General features: G+C 54.8%; 2 protein-coding genes across 6 annotated transcripts in view; one reads left to right on the forward strand and one right to left on the reverse strand.

The window, feature by feature from the left end:
• Window positions 1-552: 552 nt before the first annotated feature.
• RAB36 (RAB36, member RAS oncogene family) lies at window positions 553-10,880 on the reverse strand. 5 transcript variants are annotated; one of them, XM_078381738.1, is made up of 12 exons: window positions 10,776-10,880; window positions 7,392-7,548; window positions 7,124-7,215; window positions 6,146-6,211; window positions 5,076-5,177; window positions 4,552-4,616; window positions 4,345-4,396; window positions 3,628-3,709; window positions 2,669-2,759; window positions 1,878-1,997; window positions 978-1,075; window positions 553-865 (listed from the first exon to the last, which is right to left on the reverse strand). In XM_078381738.1, the coding sequence occupies exons 2-11, from the start codon at window positions 7,461-7,463 to the stop codon at window positions 1,017-1,019; spliced, it is 801 nt and encodes a 266-aa protein (XP_078237864.1). In that variant the 5' UTR covers window positions 7,464-7,548; window positions 10,776-10,880; the 3' UTR covers window positions 553-865; window positions 978-1,016. The 5 variants fall into 5 exon arrangements, with proteins under 5 accessions (XP_078237864.1, XP_072839184.2, XP_078237865.1 ...); XM_072983083.2 differs by lacking the exon at window positions 10,776-10,880 and adding an exon at window positions 9,005-9,138; XM_078381739.1 differs by lacking the exon at window positions 10,776-10,880 and adding an exon at window positions 8,980-8,984.
• Window positions 10,881-11,430: 550 nt separating this feature from the next.
• RSPH14 (radial spoke head 14 homolog) overlaps window positions 11,431-15,798 on the forward strand; it is a 38,229-nt gene continuing 33,861 nt past the window's right edge. Inside the window, exons 1-3 of the mRNA XM_072983552.2 lie at window positions 11,431-11,700; window positions 12,817-12,919; window positions 13,037-13,155. Of these exons, the coding sequence (XP_072839653.2) occupies window positions 11,502-11,700; window positions 12,817-12,919; window positions 13,037-13,155 (421 nt within the window). The 5' untranslated portion in view covers window positions 11,431-11,501. The remainder of the gene's footprint in view (window positions 11,701-12,816; window positions 12,920-13,036; window positions 13,156-15,798) is intronic.

The raw sequence follows: 15,798 nt of genomic DNA on the forward strand, positions 1-15,798 counted from the left end.
TGGACGGCACAGTCACAGCAGTCTGAGGCCACTTTAATTGCCACTGGAAAGTCATCCTTCAAAGGAACCGTACGGTTAGGTTCTGGAGACCAACAGAAAGCCGATCAGCCAACTCTGGGAAGTGAGAAAAGGCCTTGCACTGCAACACCACTCACTAGTTAAGGGTTTTCCTCTTCTAATCAGGGGCTATCTATAACACCTGATTTTGAAACGAAACTGTTTGGTCACAGAAAATGTAAACAATGGAATTTGCCACCACATGAAGTGGAGGAGGTTGCCAAGAGGGACAGATTCAAAAGCAGTTTTGTCCCACTTAGGGTAGATGGATATGCCAGCCGCTACAGGCCCTAAAGGCTACGATGGGGTGATCCTCAGGGTTCAGTGTTTCTCTGAACCCAGCTTTGCCGAGGAACTGCGCGGCACGGGTGGAGGAGATGAGCCATCTCCAGGGGCCTTTTTGGAGAGCCCAACTCAAGCCCAAAGAAAAGGCAAAGTGGGGGGCGGGAGGGAGGGAGGGAGGCATTCCTGCTACAGTTGCAAGGGAACGAATGGTTTCTTCTTTTTTGCTAAGTAGGGAGGGACGCTGGTGTTTCCTTTCCTTGCCCAGGGCTGGGGGTGTGGCTTCAGGTGGGCCACGTACCAGCGGACCGGTTTCACTGGTGTTTCCGCCTCTGCAACAGTTTGGTCGGCAGGTGACCAGGTGGCGAGAGGCAGTTGGCCACCTGGCAGGTTGTCAGCAGGGGCGGGCAACAAGCCGGCAGTCCCTCAGCGTGTGGCAGGCTTCTCTCTCCTTGGCCACCCTTGTCTTGGTGGCCAGATTCCGTTGCTCCCAAGTCCCTCACGTGTTGCTTTCCGCACTTCTCACCTGACCCGGGAATTGTAGACTTTTAGAAGAGGAAAACCTGCTCGAAAACCGCCCCCAAAGGACTGCCCGCCACCTTCCAAGAGAGTCTGCTTCACGATCCACCGTCTCTTACCCCGAGGTCCTGGCCCAAGGGTCACACCACCGCTGGCCGCTAGCAGCAACCCCGGCTGGCTTGACATTTCGAAGCCTCAGAGGAAGTTCCTTCCATCTCTGCCAGGAGAACAAAATGCCCGGATCAGTTCCGCACAGCCCCATTTTCTGTGAAATTGCGACCACAGGGCGAGGGGCACTGCTGGGCAGGATGCTGGAGCAGAGAAAGGTGGGGGCTGGAGCTCCCCCCCCCGCCCGAGGGGGCCACCTGCCAGGAAGAGCCCCCTGTGGCACTGCTTGGTCTTGGCACTGTTTGTGGGGGTGATGGCATATATCTCAAAGCTGAGTTCACTACACAGTAACAGCCGTTCGATCCCACGGTAACCAGGGTGTCTTAATCCTACGGAAACTTGGCATTCATAGACCAGGATGGAGATAGTTAGAATTTTCTGCGTGCATTCCAGAGAATCCAAACCGTCTCATTAGGCAGCAAATCTTAGGGTTCTTTAAGCTGGAGCCACTGCAGGGACAGGGGGACCCAAGTGGAATACCTGGGCAACGTGGGCAAAGTCCTTCATCATGTACTTTTGAAGGGGAGATCCCCCCCCCCCGCAGTGAAAGGCATGAGACTGACGGATGCCTGGCTAAATTCTAGCCTTCAATCCTGCACAATAAAGATCCATCAGCCTGGCAGCCTTGGTGCTTGAAGCATGAAGGCTGCAACATTGCAGGTGCTTCGACATTATGTGGGGTTGAGTTTCGGTCAATTTGATGGGACCTATTCCTCAGCAAGCCATCATCCTTACCCTGCAAGTCTGGAAGAAAAGATGAACAGAATCTGGCCCTCGCCATCTGCCTCCCTTGAAAGGTTACCCGGTTAGCTTTCCTTCCCCCCCACCCAAGCGAGCAAAGCTCAACCTACTGATGAGGTTTCCGGTCCCGATCTGAGCGGTGTGGCAGCTGCTCTTCTGCAGCTCCATCAGGACTGACTTTTCAAAGGCCAAAGCAGCCACACGGAAAAAGAAATCCTTGACGTTTTCACCTGCAGAAAGCGAAAGAGGGAAGTGGAGGTTGTAACAGGACTTTTCCGTGTGGGGGATCAACCCACTTAGGGCCAAGGCAAGAAATCCTAGTAGCTGCTGCATTTCAGAGGCTGTGTCAGGTGTGAACTCTTGGCTGAGAAGAGTCCATGCTTTCAGCACATGCATGAAACTGAGAGGCCCGCATCTGTGGTGCACATTCTGAAAGGGTCCCCCTGTGACCTCAGAGGGTTCAGCTACATTGAATACCAGCTTTGCAGTTAGGAGGAGCAGAACTTCCTTCATAGGCAACAGACATTTATTTATCCCAATATGAGGTTTGCTGCAGCTCCAAAAGTGGAAAATTAGTTTGCCTTTGTATAACGATTAGATGCCCAAAGCTTGATTTCCAAGTTGATTGTGCAGGATGCCACAGCCTCAAAGGACTGCCTCTCTGGTAGAGTAACATTTTAGGCTCTTCTAAGTGCAAGGTGGATGTCTCCTCCCGTTGGACTCTTCCAATGAACAGGCGCCAAAGTGCTCCCTTGCCGTTGACCAGGCTCCAGCGCCATGCAAGACAGAGGGAAGCCTGGTATGTTTGGCCCAAGGAGGAGACGGCTCGCAGGTATCCTCATTCCCCCCCTCAAAATCCCTCTCAAAAAACTCACCACCCTGTGCCACAAGCTCAACTGACCTGTTTTTGCTGAAACGGACCAGTACTCGGCCTGCATCCTGTTGGCCATATGGACGGCGTCGGCTTCTGTTCGCTCACACTCCGCATCTGACTGGAACACAAAGGGAGGAATGCTCAGACCCATCTCAACTGCCAGCTCTGCATTTCCCAAGGAAAGCCGGGGTGGATTTCTCTACTCCAAAACAGTGAGAGTGGACTTTTCCTGCATGGGGTTGGTGGAATTCACGGCGCCCAGAGGTGGGGATGGCCAGCCGGGGAGATCCAGGCTGGGGAGGAGACAGATTCTCCAGCACCTCCTCCCTCCCACCCACCCACTTATTCCTCCCTAGGGAATTGGCTGGTCCAAAACACTTGGAGGTCGCTCTTCTGCCTTAGATGGCGAGGCAGCAACAGTGGTTGCCTAGCCATAGCGATGCACTCGGCCAGTTAAAATTTTAAAAAAGATATATATCTAGGAACAACATATACTTTAACTAAGATGTTCTTGGACTAACAGTTCCTCTGTGGACCCAAAGGAAAAAGCTCAGCACAGGTGTTGGTCTTTGCAAAAGGTTGATTTGCAAAAAGGTTGATCAAGCAAGCCCCCGTTCCAGGGTAGGAGGAAGGATGCTGGACCAGAGGGACCCGCCCAGCCGCCTTCAGTGAAATCCTTGGGAGGCCCATTCGTGCCGCTCGAAGAGGACGCGGGCCAGGTGGGAGCCAAAGCACCAGAGTGTTGCTGGTGGCAGAGCCAGCTGCTGAAGGACAGCGCTCAGCAGCCAGGGACGGGGGGGGGGGGATTTCTGCCAGGAGAAGCGCTGGCTCGGCTGCCGGGAAGGGAGAAAGGCAGCAGGGTTTCACCGCTTGCTCCAGAGGGGCAACTGGCCCAGATGTTGACATTTCCTAGGAACTGAAGGGAAGCGGCTGCATCTCCAGGAAATGCTACTTCTCTCAGGTGTTCCAGCCTTTCTCACACTTACCACGAGATCTTTCTTGGTTCCCACTAGAAAGATGACCCTGGGCCCCAGGCTGTTCTCCCGCAAGGCGTCTTCCAGCCACTGCCTGAAAAAGAGGCACCAGGGGAGGGAACTCACAGTCCAGGGAGACCCGCCTTGGAGCCACCTGGAGCGCGACCCCAAGGGGTCCTGCTTGGACACTGGCACCAAGCACAGGTAGAGGGACACACACACACCCCGACAAAAGGTGCAGGGCTGAGCCAAGGCCGCCAGGGGCAGGCAGAAGCCGAGCAAGGAAGGAACACGGCAGGACGTCCCGAGCTCAGAGGAACCGTTTCTCTATCCATTCGGGGCCCCAACCCATCCTGCCTCTCAACAAGCAGAGGAAAGCTCTGTTACTCTCCCTCGATAGACTAAAAATCCTCACAGAGAGGCTTGTAACCCAAGGGCTAGCCCGCTTATCTCTAGACAAGCCAGAGGATCTGGCCAAACAAGGCCCAGAGGGGCAGCCCCCAGATTCCAACATCCCATTTCGAGCCTTGGCCGACCACGTCCTTCTGGGGGCCCATGGCCTGCCTGCTGTTGAGGCTGGGAAGCCAGTGGCCCTCCGGATCGTGCTGGGCCAAGGGCCAGAGGGAGTGGGGTCCCTGAGGATGCCCAGAGGGCCCCTAGGCCCCCCTCTTGGCTCTGTTCCCCCAGCCTGGGAAATGCTTTTGCAGGGGTGAAACTGGGAGGGCTTACACGGTGTGTTCCAACGTCTGGATATCAGCCAAGTTGAAGACCGTGATGATGACTGCAATGGAAACAAGGGGGTGAGGGTGAAAGGTTGCAGGAGACGACTGTTTCGGCTTTGACTCGGCAGAGGTCAAAGGATTTTGGGGAGGGGGGCTCCCCTTCCAGGCTGCTGGGGTGGGGTGGGGGTGGGGGAAGCCGAGGCTCTTGACTTGCCTTCTGCTCCTCGGTAGTAAGCCGATGCGATGCACTTGAACTTTTCTTGACCGGCTGTGTCCCATCTGTGCAAGAGGGAAACCAGGAAAGTCAGCCCACCCTAATGGGTGCAAGCCAAGGGGCCACCCAGGAGGAAGCAAAGACAGCCGCCAGAGATGGGGACGAATAAAGTGGAGGCCCGCCTCTCTCTTTGGAAGGCAGGTGGACAGAGCTGGCCCCTTGGACACCAAGAGAAGACCAAGTCCACCTTCAGCCGTTCGGCCTTCCTTGCCTACAACAGGACCGGGGGGGGGGGTCAGGGTTGCCTCAAAGAAAGAAAGAAAGAAAGAAAAAGCAAAAAAGAACCACAATTCCCAGCATTTCCCTGAGAGTCATACTTCTGTATCTGCTTGGGGGGTTTTGTTTCTTGTTTTGTCACTGTGGTATGGGTAGAAACAGCGACCCAGCGGTACCTCTCTGAAGAGCTCCGAGCTTGTTCATGTTCTGCTCACACATTCCACATGCACGGGTCCAGCCCAACTTACATCTGGAGACTGAAGGGGACTCCAGCGACCTCAAAACGCTCAATTTCAAAATCCACTCCAATGGTCGCCTTGTAATCTCGATCAAAGGCGTCTTTGCAAAACCTGCAATGAGAAAATGGGAGGAGGAGTCAGGGAACCGAGGGAGGAGAGCAGAGAAGGAAGAGGAGAGAGAACCTGACCCAGGAAGCAGTTGTTCTCTGGTGCTTATTTGTTCAATGGAACTCTTTGGATGCTTAAAATTCCTGCTGATGACCATGGGGACTGGCCTGCTTGCCTGGGGTGTGTGTGTGGGGGGGCTGGGGAGATGATTCCTCTCCTTGCACACAACCAGTACAATGGGCAGGGTCATGATAGCAAACACTGGTAGACTGCACTCAGACATGGAAGAGACACATGTCTGAAGCTTCAGGTGTTGTCACTTGCTGTTGGAGGTGGTTTAAGTGGAGTGGCCAAGGGGACGTGGGTGTGTGTGCTAGAAGCGGGGCTGGTCAGCTGAAAGGAAGCACAACACACCGAGACCAGGGTGCACGTTTAACCCAGAGGTCGAGCAAATCCTCAGGCCAAGATGCTGATTAACTTGCTCCTTCTTCGTATTTAGCCTGTGAGAGATTTTAAAAGGGGGCTTCTGTTCTCTTAATTTGAAAGTTTGCCTTAGAATGTTTTCAAATGTTTCAGACACTGTGCTATAACAGAGAGAGAAAGAGAGATTAAGCTTTGCATTTGAGAGAAGGCCCAGTATATGCATTTGAAAGAATTTTGAAAGGTGGACCGTGGTGTTGGGGTGGAGGGAAAAAAAGTGTGGGGCTTTTGAACGGCTCAAGACGTCTATCATGCTGGACTCGGCTCCGGGACATCATGACCCACCACACCTTGGTGTCAGCAAAGAGTCGCCCATTCTAACTCTCTCCCCCACCCCAAGCCCTTCTCTTAGGTCTTTTGGACCCACAGAGCGAGGGCTGATCCGGGACCCTTCCTTGCCCTGGGAGGAAAGCGGCAAACAGTCTTTAAGGAAAACGAAGCAGAGGAGCAAACAAACCACCCAGCAAATTCAGTCTCGGGAGCCTCCCTACCTGTTGATGAGGCTGGTTTTCCCAACGCAGAGGTCACCCACCATAACCACCTTGGACATTTTGAGCCTGCAACACAGAGGAAGCCACATCGTTACACATGGAACTTTGTTTTTGCTGCCTCGGGAGGCTTTGTGTGGTTTGGGGGCTCATAGGCCTGGGATTCCAGGAGATTTTGCCGGGCAGAGGAAACTCTCCTCTGCCACCCCTGGAGGTTCAGGACAGGACAGGACAGGAGCATTCCCTGGCACAGGAGCGCAGGTTTGCAGACCAGCAAAATTCTGCATGGCGACAGGAGCTCAGGTTTGCAGACCGGTGAGTTGAGAGAGGTGCCTGAAGACAGCTGTGCTAGAGGAAACTGATAAAAGAATTGGTCTCCGGCCTGGCCATTCTGGGCCAAAACCAGGCTCTTATCTTGCTGGAACTGTGACCCCTAAATGCCTCCCCCCAGGGCATGGAGCCCCAGGTTGGGAAGGGCCCCTCTCCTTCCTTCAACGTACGGCTGATCCTAAGGTCTGAATTTGACCCAGCCCTTCATTGAGCGCAAGAGGAAGCATCACAGCCCTTTGAATGGACTTCCAGCGCGTCCCCTTCTACATACACAGGGCATTGCAAAGCTGGGCAGGCAACCCAAGGGGCTTCCAGGCAAGTGCGAGGGTGGAACCAGAGGTTTTCCAGATGTTGTTGGGTGGCAGCTCCCATCCTTCCCAACCTTTGAGGCCAAGACGAACGGGAATTGGAGAGGAAAACCTTGCCCCCAAGGACTTACCAAAAAAATTAGCAGCATTTGGTAAGCGCCTATTTTCTCAATGTGGGCTCGGGGGAAACCCAGTCCGTGGCCACAAAGGCAAAGGAAGGAAAGTGAAGCAGAAGCAAAAGGTCAAGAGAGAGACACCGATAGAGATGGCGCTCTAGATAGAGATGGCGCTCTAGCAAGGCCCTCCCAGTCTCCTCCAATGCAAAGCCCAGCCCCAGACTCACCCCACAGCCCCCAGGCTCCTCGGCTGGCAGGCATCCTTGACGTGGTAGAGAAAGTGGTCTTTCAGCTGGAGCGCCGCCTCCGGGGTGTACCACTGTGGACAGAGGGAGAGTGGGGGGCTTGGCCGTCCATCAGCTTAGACCCACCCAGGGCTCCCCCTTCCCTGAGCTCGGACAACTTTGCCTCCCCCAGAGCGATGGGGCTTCACACATCCTCCTTTGACGGAAAGGCGCGCCAGAAATTCCAACCCAAAGCGGGCCGTTCCCTTACCTTTGGGAAGCGGGAGATGATTCTGTCCCTGCTCACAGGCGGGCCAGCGTGCAAGAGAGGGGTGGCCTTCATGGCCCAAATGCCTTTTCTGCTGAAAGGTACAAAGAACACACCACAGGGGTCCCGAGATGGACTCTTCCTTCTTGTTGTAAGCCGCCTAGAAGGGTCACAATGACCAGATTAGGTGGGGTATGTATAAATAAATAGATAAAAGTCCAGTTTTTATATATATATTATTTTATTATATGTGTTTCAGTTTGTTCCAACTAGTACTGTTTTAACATGGTGTATGCTTACTTGTATTTTAATAGTAATACTGTATCTGGAAGCACTGTGATTTTAAACATAATGCATTTTTACTTGTTGTCCACCACCCTGATTCCCTTCACTAGAAAAAAGGTGGGACATAAAATAAGCAGGATAGTTTAAAGACAAAAACAGGGGGGAAAGGATGCACAAACTTTAAAAACAACAGCATAGCATTCCCTCTTAAAAGCTCTCTGCAGCCTCATCAACAGCTCAAAGAGAAGTCTTGGCCTGCTTGTGGGAGGACAGCCAAGAGGGGACCAGCCTGGTTTCCAGTGGGAGGGAGTTCCCCAGCCTGGGAGCAGCCACCAAGAAGGCCCACTCTTGTGCCTGCCCCAAACACATCTGTGAAGGCCATAGGGCCGGGCGTAAGGCTTCCCTAACATATCTGAAGGCTGGGGGTGGGGGGCTCCTATGGGGTGAGAAGGACCCCAAGCATATTGGGCTTTATTGCTCATAACCAGCACTTGGAAGCACATGGTCGGAGAGACGGAGGAGAAGCTTTCGGATAAAGAGGCCCATGTGGCACATTGGGGGGGGGGAGGAAGCGCACACACTTCCTATGAGGGCCTCATCTCTTAGCAACCTGTTCTTTTTCTGCCTGGATTAAACTTTAACTTCCCCTCACCCACCCCCACCCCATGGGAACAGAGCCCAGGCTTTGAAAAACAAAACAACAGAAAGGCGGGGGGGGGGCAGATCACCACAAAACACCCCCAAAGGGGGGGAGGGAACCCAACTAACCCAGCGGGGGAGGGGGGGCGAAGGTGCGGCTTTCCCCAACCCGGGGGGTTCATTCCTCGCTTTGAAAACCTCCTGGCCCGGGAAGGAAGACCCGAGCGCTCACTCTCCCCGTGTGTGTGCGTGTGTGTGCGCGCGCTGCGCACCTGTCCATGCCCGTGGGGGGGGGGGAAGGGAATCCCCTCCAGCTTCTCCCCTTCCCCGCGAGGAGCCCGCCCAGGGTCTTCTTGGAGGGTCTGACTAGCGCCGCTTCGCGGGAAGCCTCCGAGCGAGTCGACCCGGGAGCAGCGGCGGCGGCGGCGGCGGGGGGGGGGCAGCAGGGCGGCTCGGCCCGCCCGCCTCCCTGCCTCCCTGCCCGGCCGGCCCCGCCGAGGCCCCCGCGTCCCGGGTCGAGGGCAGCGCGCCCCTCCAGGAAACCCGACGGGCGCCCCGGGGCCGCGGCGGAGAGGCGGGAGCGCGCGCTGGGGTGGGGTGGGGGGTGGGGGGCGCCCCTCTCCCCGGACCTTGTCCTGCCCTGCCCTCCAGGCGTGGATGGGAGCACCCAACCGACCACCCAAAGGACTCACCCAACCGACCAGACCAGGCAAGGCCAGGCAGCGAGCGAGCGCGCACGCGAGGGGGGCCGCTTCTCCCGCCGGGGAAACGCCCGCGCCGGCTGCGCCTCTTGCGCGTGGCCATGGCAACGGGAGCGCGCCCGCGCGCCCCCCCTCCCCTCCGCCCTGAGAAGGAGGAGGAGGAGGAGGAGCGCCCAGGGCTGTCGCGCCGACCTCACCTTTCCTTCCCCCCCCCACCCCCGCCGCCGCCGCCGCCGCCCGAGGGAGCCTGGCTGCAGGGCTTCGGACCTAGTGTCCCACCGGAGCCCTGGCCGGGGAGGAGGGCGCCCGCTGTGCCAGAGGTGCCCCATCGGAGAGTGGAGAGGGCAAGTCCTTCTGGCTCTTAATTCTTCTTCTTCTCCAAAGGAGGCTCCTGATGCAGGGGTTCAATGGCGGCAGGACTGCGGGGAAGCTTCTGCTCCCGGCCTGAGTGCGATCCGGTCGCCGGCTCCAAGTGGGCTCCCCCTCCCGAAGTCGGCCGTCAATGGAGCAGCCCCATCTTGCTGGGGACAATGTGCAGTCTGCACCATTAAAGGCCACTTCTTTATCACATTGAAATACATAGTACAATACAGTAGGAGAATTATCCGGGAGAAGGATGGTTTCTCCTTCGGGTAAAATGGTTCTCAAAGTGAAAACACACAACAGAGGCAACCTCAAAATGAGAAGCAGAACTGGTTCAGCCAGTAAAGGGCATGCGCTCATCTTTTGACACACGCGCTTCCTAAATTACAAAGCAGCTTTCTTTTGTTTAGAGATTGGTCACCTGGATGTACGATTGGTGCCATTTCTATATTTGTTTATTCCCCCCCACCCCAATCTATGCACCAATCTTCTTAACAGCATACAGCACAAAAACAATACGTTCACGGGACAATAAAATATTTTACATAAATGATCAAATGCAATCAAACCTAGGAACAACCCCTAGACAATTTTCTCCCAGCAGGACTCAGCAAAATTCACTTCCTCGGGTGGAAAATGTTCCTGCAAGGTCCCTGGAAGATCCCGGCCTGGATCAGACCATGAGGTGCGCAGCCAAAGAGCCATCAGCAAGGCTCGTGGCTAAAGAGAGAGAAAGCGCGACCCTCCCTGCCAGCCTTAGTCAGAACAGCCAACAGGGAGGAAATGTCATCATCATCATTATCATCATCTTAGAAGGGCAGAGTTGGAAGGGACCCTCTGGATCACTGCCTCTACCACCCTCTGTCAAGGAGGCCCTGTAGGGCAGTGGTCCTCAACCTTGGGCCTCCAGATGTTCTTGGACTACAACTCCCAGAAGCCTTCACCACCACCTCTGCTGGCTAGGATTTCTGGGAACTGAAGTCCAACAACATCTGGAGGCCCAAGGTTGGGGACCAGTGCTGTAGGGAATCGAACTCCCAACCTCTCGCTCCTCAGCCAGAGACCTAACCTACTGAGCTATCCAGATGATGAGGGCAACTCAACATCTGGAAGGCTACAGTTCTTGAAAGCCCGGGTTCAAGCCTGAACAAAGGCAGGGGGAGGGAGCCAATCCATTTTAGGGCCAACTTGGAGGGCCAGCGGTGCTCCCTGGGAATTATGGGATGGGTACTCCAAACTCCTTTGCAAGCTTGTCTGGAATCTTCACCGGAAGGCTGAGTGGACCAAATACAATAATAATAATAATAATAATAATAATAATAATAATAATAATAATAATAATAATAATAATAATAATAATAATAATAATAATAATAATAATAATAATAGCCGTCCTCACCGACCGTGTTAGGAGACGCCTCTTTGTCAGGGAGCAGGCACCCCCCACCCCACCCCACCCCACTTCCAGAAGCGGAGTCCACTCTGCTTTGGCGGCGGCGGCTCACTGCCCACTGAGCGTCTGCGCATGCGCCCTGTTGGCTGGGCATCCAAGAAGCCTCCCGCGAACTACGCTGTGTGCGTAGCCCCTGATTCACAGAACGGGGGGGGAAGCGCCGCGGTTGCTAGGCAACTGCGGCACGCGCGGCTCGAGCGGCGCTGTGGGGGGGGGGAGAGCGCGCAGTCAGGGCTGCAGAGGCGGCCTCGGGCGGACCCCCGCTTTGCATTCTCGGGCTCCCCCTTGCCTCGTTTCTGTGGGGGCTTTTTTCCGGCCCCGAACCCCCAATGAGGCTGTTTCAGGGGCTGCCTTTCGATTTATTCCTGCTTTTTTCCTTTCCTTCTCTTCGCGGGAACTTGCATTTCTTGCTACCTTTAAATCCCGCAGTCCCTCCTTCCTCGTTGCTCCCTCCCTGCGAGAGGGGAGGGGAGGGGAGGGGAGGGCACGGCAGGGTCGTGTTTTTTGCATCTTAAAAAAAAAACCACAACCCTCCCAGTTAGACACGTGTCTTTCCTTGGAATCCCCACCTAGGTTGGAAGCCAAGACACGTGTGTGTGTCTCTAAGTGAGCGTGTGAACGCGGCTGCCGGCGTCCGGAGCGGGGTCTCCCGGGCGTGGGGGGGCGGGGAGGATGGCGCACCCGCGCATCACCCTCCGGCTGCCCCCGGACATCGACCCCACCAAGGCCCCCGTGGCCTTCGGCCGCCGGGCTCTGCCGAAGCTCAAGGAGGAGCTGGAAGACCCGGAGCTGCTGACCCGCCAGCGGGCCCTGATGGCCCTGGGCGACCTGGTCCACGACCCGGAGCACGCCTACCAAGCCATCAGCCTGGGTGAGGAGGAGGAGGAGGAGGAGGAGGGGGCCGGGCGGGGGAAGGGGGGGCAGCCCAGTCCAGCCCAGTCCAGCCCCCGCCCGGGTCAGGGGGCGCCCCGTCCCCACGACAGCGGGTTGGAGCGGTTTAGGACCGCTTTAGTGGAGGAGGAGGAGGGGCACCCATCATCCTCGTCCTTCTTCTCTGGCAGCAGCAAAGTGCTCTTGGACTACATAGCCCAGAATTCCCCAGGGAGGGTGGCCCAAAGCGCAACCCTCCGTGCCTCTGATTCTCCAAGGGAGGAGGAGTCCATGGGGGGGGGAAGCGAGGGCAGTTAAACGGGTCCCCCTCACTAGCAGGAGGCCTGGCAGAGCTTAACCCCCACCTGCCTGCTTGGGGGGGGGGCAGGACATTGCTGTCCTCTGCCCACCTCTGGCTCCCTTACAGAGCCTGCCTGGATGAGAGGCTTCTTTGGGCCACCCTGCCTGGAGGAATCTGTGCCTGGAGGAGTGACATGGCAGCCCACTAAGGCCCGGGCTAAGAGAAATCTCTTTTTTTGGGGGGGGGGGGTTGTCCCTTTCAGGTGTGCTATGAGCTCTGGGCTTTGGGGTGTGGGATTTTTTATTTTTTTATTTTTTGGCCAGTTTGTGTTATGCAGACAGAAATGGGCACTCTTGCCTCTTTGAAAGCTGGGGGGGGGTAGTGGAGTGTACATTTGATTTTAATTTTTGAGGGTTCCTAAACTGCTTTGAGACCTGGGTGAAGGTGGGTGATAGGAAAGCATGTGTTCCCCTTCCTGTGCCCGTTTGGACCTTGGGCCACCGGAGGGAACCTTCTGAGTAGCCCCACCTGGGCGCCAGCAGCCCCCCCCCCCCCCGGGGCACCCAACGTGGATACCAGGTTCACTTTGCAAAGTCTTGTTTTTCCAGCAAATGCAGAAGGCACTTTTTGAAACCCTCCCTCATGTAAATCAGCCTATTGTGTTTGTTATGAAAAACACAGTCATTGCGTACTGCGTCGACTTTATTTATTGCTTCACATCGTGTCTTTTATTATCGTCGTTCATCACTGAAATAATGAAGTAAGCACAGCTACAGTTTATGGCTACTCATAAATAAACAAAACGATGTTTTCCAGGGTTTATGGATACTTTGAAAAATTTGCTTTCGGACCCAGACAGCACCGTGCGTCGAAAGACGACAGAGGTCCTGTACCTGATGGCAATGCACAACGTGGGCAGGTGGGTTGCCTGCTGAGAACCTGCCTAACGTGGGAGGGTGACGAAACAGTGGTTCTGTGGCAGAGTTGGATTGCCCGGAAAAGATGATTTGAAGACTTCCTCCCTTTCTCCGTTTAGGACTGGGTTCTTAGAGCACGGCGTCATTCCGGCTCTGGCAAAGCTCCTGAATGACCCCGTGGACCTTTGCCGGTGGAACATGCATTATGGGCTGAAACTTGTGTCTGAATTGCCAGCAGGTAGGAGGAAACAGACTTCAGAATATTTATGGTGCACAGCGCAGGGATTTCTTTGCTAGCAACATGCTTTGGAATTGTCTTGTGATGGTTAATATCTAGCATCTGAATCCTATTATTTTGGGGGGGGGGGTTTGATGTCACGTCTGTGCCGTGCACGTCTAATGCCGCACTGCATCGCGCGTGGTGCCTCCCCAGCATCTGACCGTCTGCCTGTCACTTTGGGGCTCCAGAGAGGTTTTGCACCGGCTGTTTTTCATCTCTGCTTCGCCGCGTGTGGCTTGGCTTTCTTGCTTGAGACATCTGGAACGAAACATATATTGGTGGGAGTGGCTGTTTCACGGCTTCATGGCCTGCATACCATGTGGTCTAGACTGGGACGAGATTGATCTCTATGTGAAAGAAGGTGGGGAGGAATGGGTGGGTTTGCCTTTTGCTTTGCAGTGTGTGTGTGCGTGTGGGTTGCCTTGTCATCTCATCCCCCCCCAATTACTGTACATTATAGACCTAAACCCTTTTATGACCCAGCCTGTCTCCCCAGGGAATGCTAGTTGTAGGATTACAGTCCTCAGCATCCCACTAAGTGACAGTCCACGGACGCGCCGTGACACGTGGATTGGTACAGGCTTGTGGGATAAATTTGCTCTGCAAGGCTCTTGGTTTTTGTTAAGGTGCAAGAGGTGTTGGCGTGTGTGATTTACCTGCGATTTTGAGAGATAATGTTTTTAATGCTTACCTCTCCCCCCTTCCTTTACAATTCTCTCAGTCAAACGAACTCCCCGTGCATTTTCTGAGATGGGGTGGGAGTGTGAGAGTTAAACTCGTTAGCTAGCTGTGACCTAGACTGTTGGACACCATCACTTCAGGCTGAGGATCATGGTTCCTGGAGCTTTCCCAATGGGCAGCACTGCCCCTCACCCCAGGGCCCTGCTGGGAAGGGCTGACCAGGCGTGGTAGCCCAGCTGCATCCGGGTGGCCCCATGTGTCTCCTTGCCCCCGACTTACAGGGTTGCCATCTGAACGACTGAGCCTGTGGAGCAGCACCCGCATGAGATGTTTCCTCTCTAAAGACCCAACGCTCGGTGGCCCCATCGCTTTGTGCATTGTTGGCTGCTCATCCTCCGTCATTGTTTTTGCCCTCTCCACGTCCTTCCTGACTCCCGGTCCCTCCGCGCAAAGACACCCCCCGTGGCTTTCCATTGAGGTCAACTGCTCTTTACGGGAAGGGAAGGGCTTGCCGGTCCCTCTCACCACCTAACGTGCTGGCAGCACACAAACAGCAGCGCCAGGACAGTGTGTCATAATTTATTTTAAAAGTATGTGTCATGTGGCAGTGAGCGCCGTTGTCCCTTGGTGGTGCCAGAGCCTCACAAGCAGCTTTTGCAACGTCTGCTTCGGAGACACATTGCTGTTGGAAGGTGTGTGTTGTCTCATTTGCTGACAGACTCAAAATGAAAGAAAATTGCAGCAAAGGTTGCCTGAGAAATTTGTTTCAGTTTTGCAAAATTCTTTAGGCGAGAAAGAAAGAACTGAGAGGGAAAGACCATGGAATGCAAAGTGGCCGATGATCCCTTAGTCTTCCCTCCAGGCCCACTTCTTACATCAGGAGGACCGGCGCATCTCTGCTGGCTCACCCAAGGAGGTCCGTCCCTGCTCTAAGCAATCAGGCAAGCCGGGGTGGGAGACCTGGGTTGAGGAGAGAAGGAGTCTCTGGGCTCCAGGGATGATGGCCAGCTTGATGCTGACCTGTGGAAAAGGGAGTCGGCAGCAGCTTGACCTGTTGCTTACCTAAAAGGGCTGGTCAGCCCCTGGCCACCAAAAGCAGCCCTCGGGGATGAAGACAGGGCTGTACCTCGGCTGATGGGTGCTCAAAGCAAAACAGGCGCCAATATTTTCTCCTGCATCGATCGTCCAGAATAATCTTTTGTGAGGGTTGTTACAGGTACACATACATTCCCTTCTTAGAAGAATTAGGAAATATTGGGTGGCCACTGATATAGATTTGCTACTCTTGGATTGTAACGAGACCTTCAGGACGATGGGAAGGGGATTCATCATCATCACCCGAGAGTCGCCGCACACTTTTGTGCTTCTTCGGCACCACTCCCTGCTCTGTAATGCCCACCTTGACAAAGACATCTGTACGGATCGAGAGGGAGCTTCTGCTTCTCAGAGTTTAGTGATCTTTGAAAGATAGATCGCCCGCTTATGGTCTGATCTCCCGGTGACCCCTTTTCCAGGCCCAACCAAGCCATCGCTCCAAAAGCAGTTTTCCCTTGCGTGTTTTAAAAAAATGTTCTTCTCCTGAGAGCAGAGGCTGCTCTCAGGAGGAGCATATTCACCAACCCCATCGCGATGAAAAGGAAAGTAGCAAGGAAGGAAGGCACACTTTGCCATTTGCCTCTTTATCCAACTCTCTGTGTGGGCGGAGTAGATCTCGTAAAAAAATCAGTCTGGGGGGGGTAGAACTGATGGGACAGGCGCTGTTTTGCATCCTGGCCTATGAATAACAATTCCAGTCAAATATGGGGTTCAAGGCCAGTGAAACTTCAACCCTAGAGTTATTTCCTCGTTCCCTGTTGCTAATCCATGGGCAACATGAGTCATCGTTCAGTCAGACTCAATTCGCACCCGTGAGTCGGACTC

The sequence above is a fragment of the Pogona vitticeps genome, chromosome 14, assembly GCF_051106095.1.
Source record: "Pogona vitticeps strain Pit_001003342236 chromosome 14, PviZW2.1, whole genome shotgun sequence".
Lineage (NCBI taxonomy): Eukaryota > Metazoa > Chordata > Lepidosauria > Squamata > Agamidae > Pogona > Pogona vitticeps.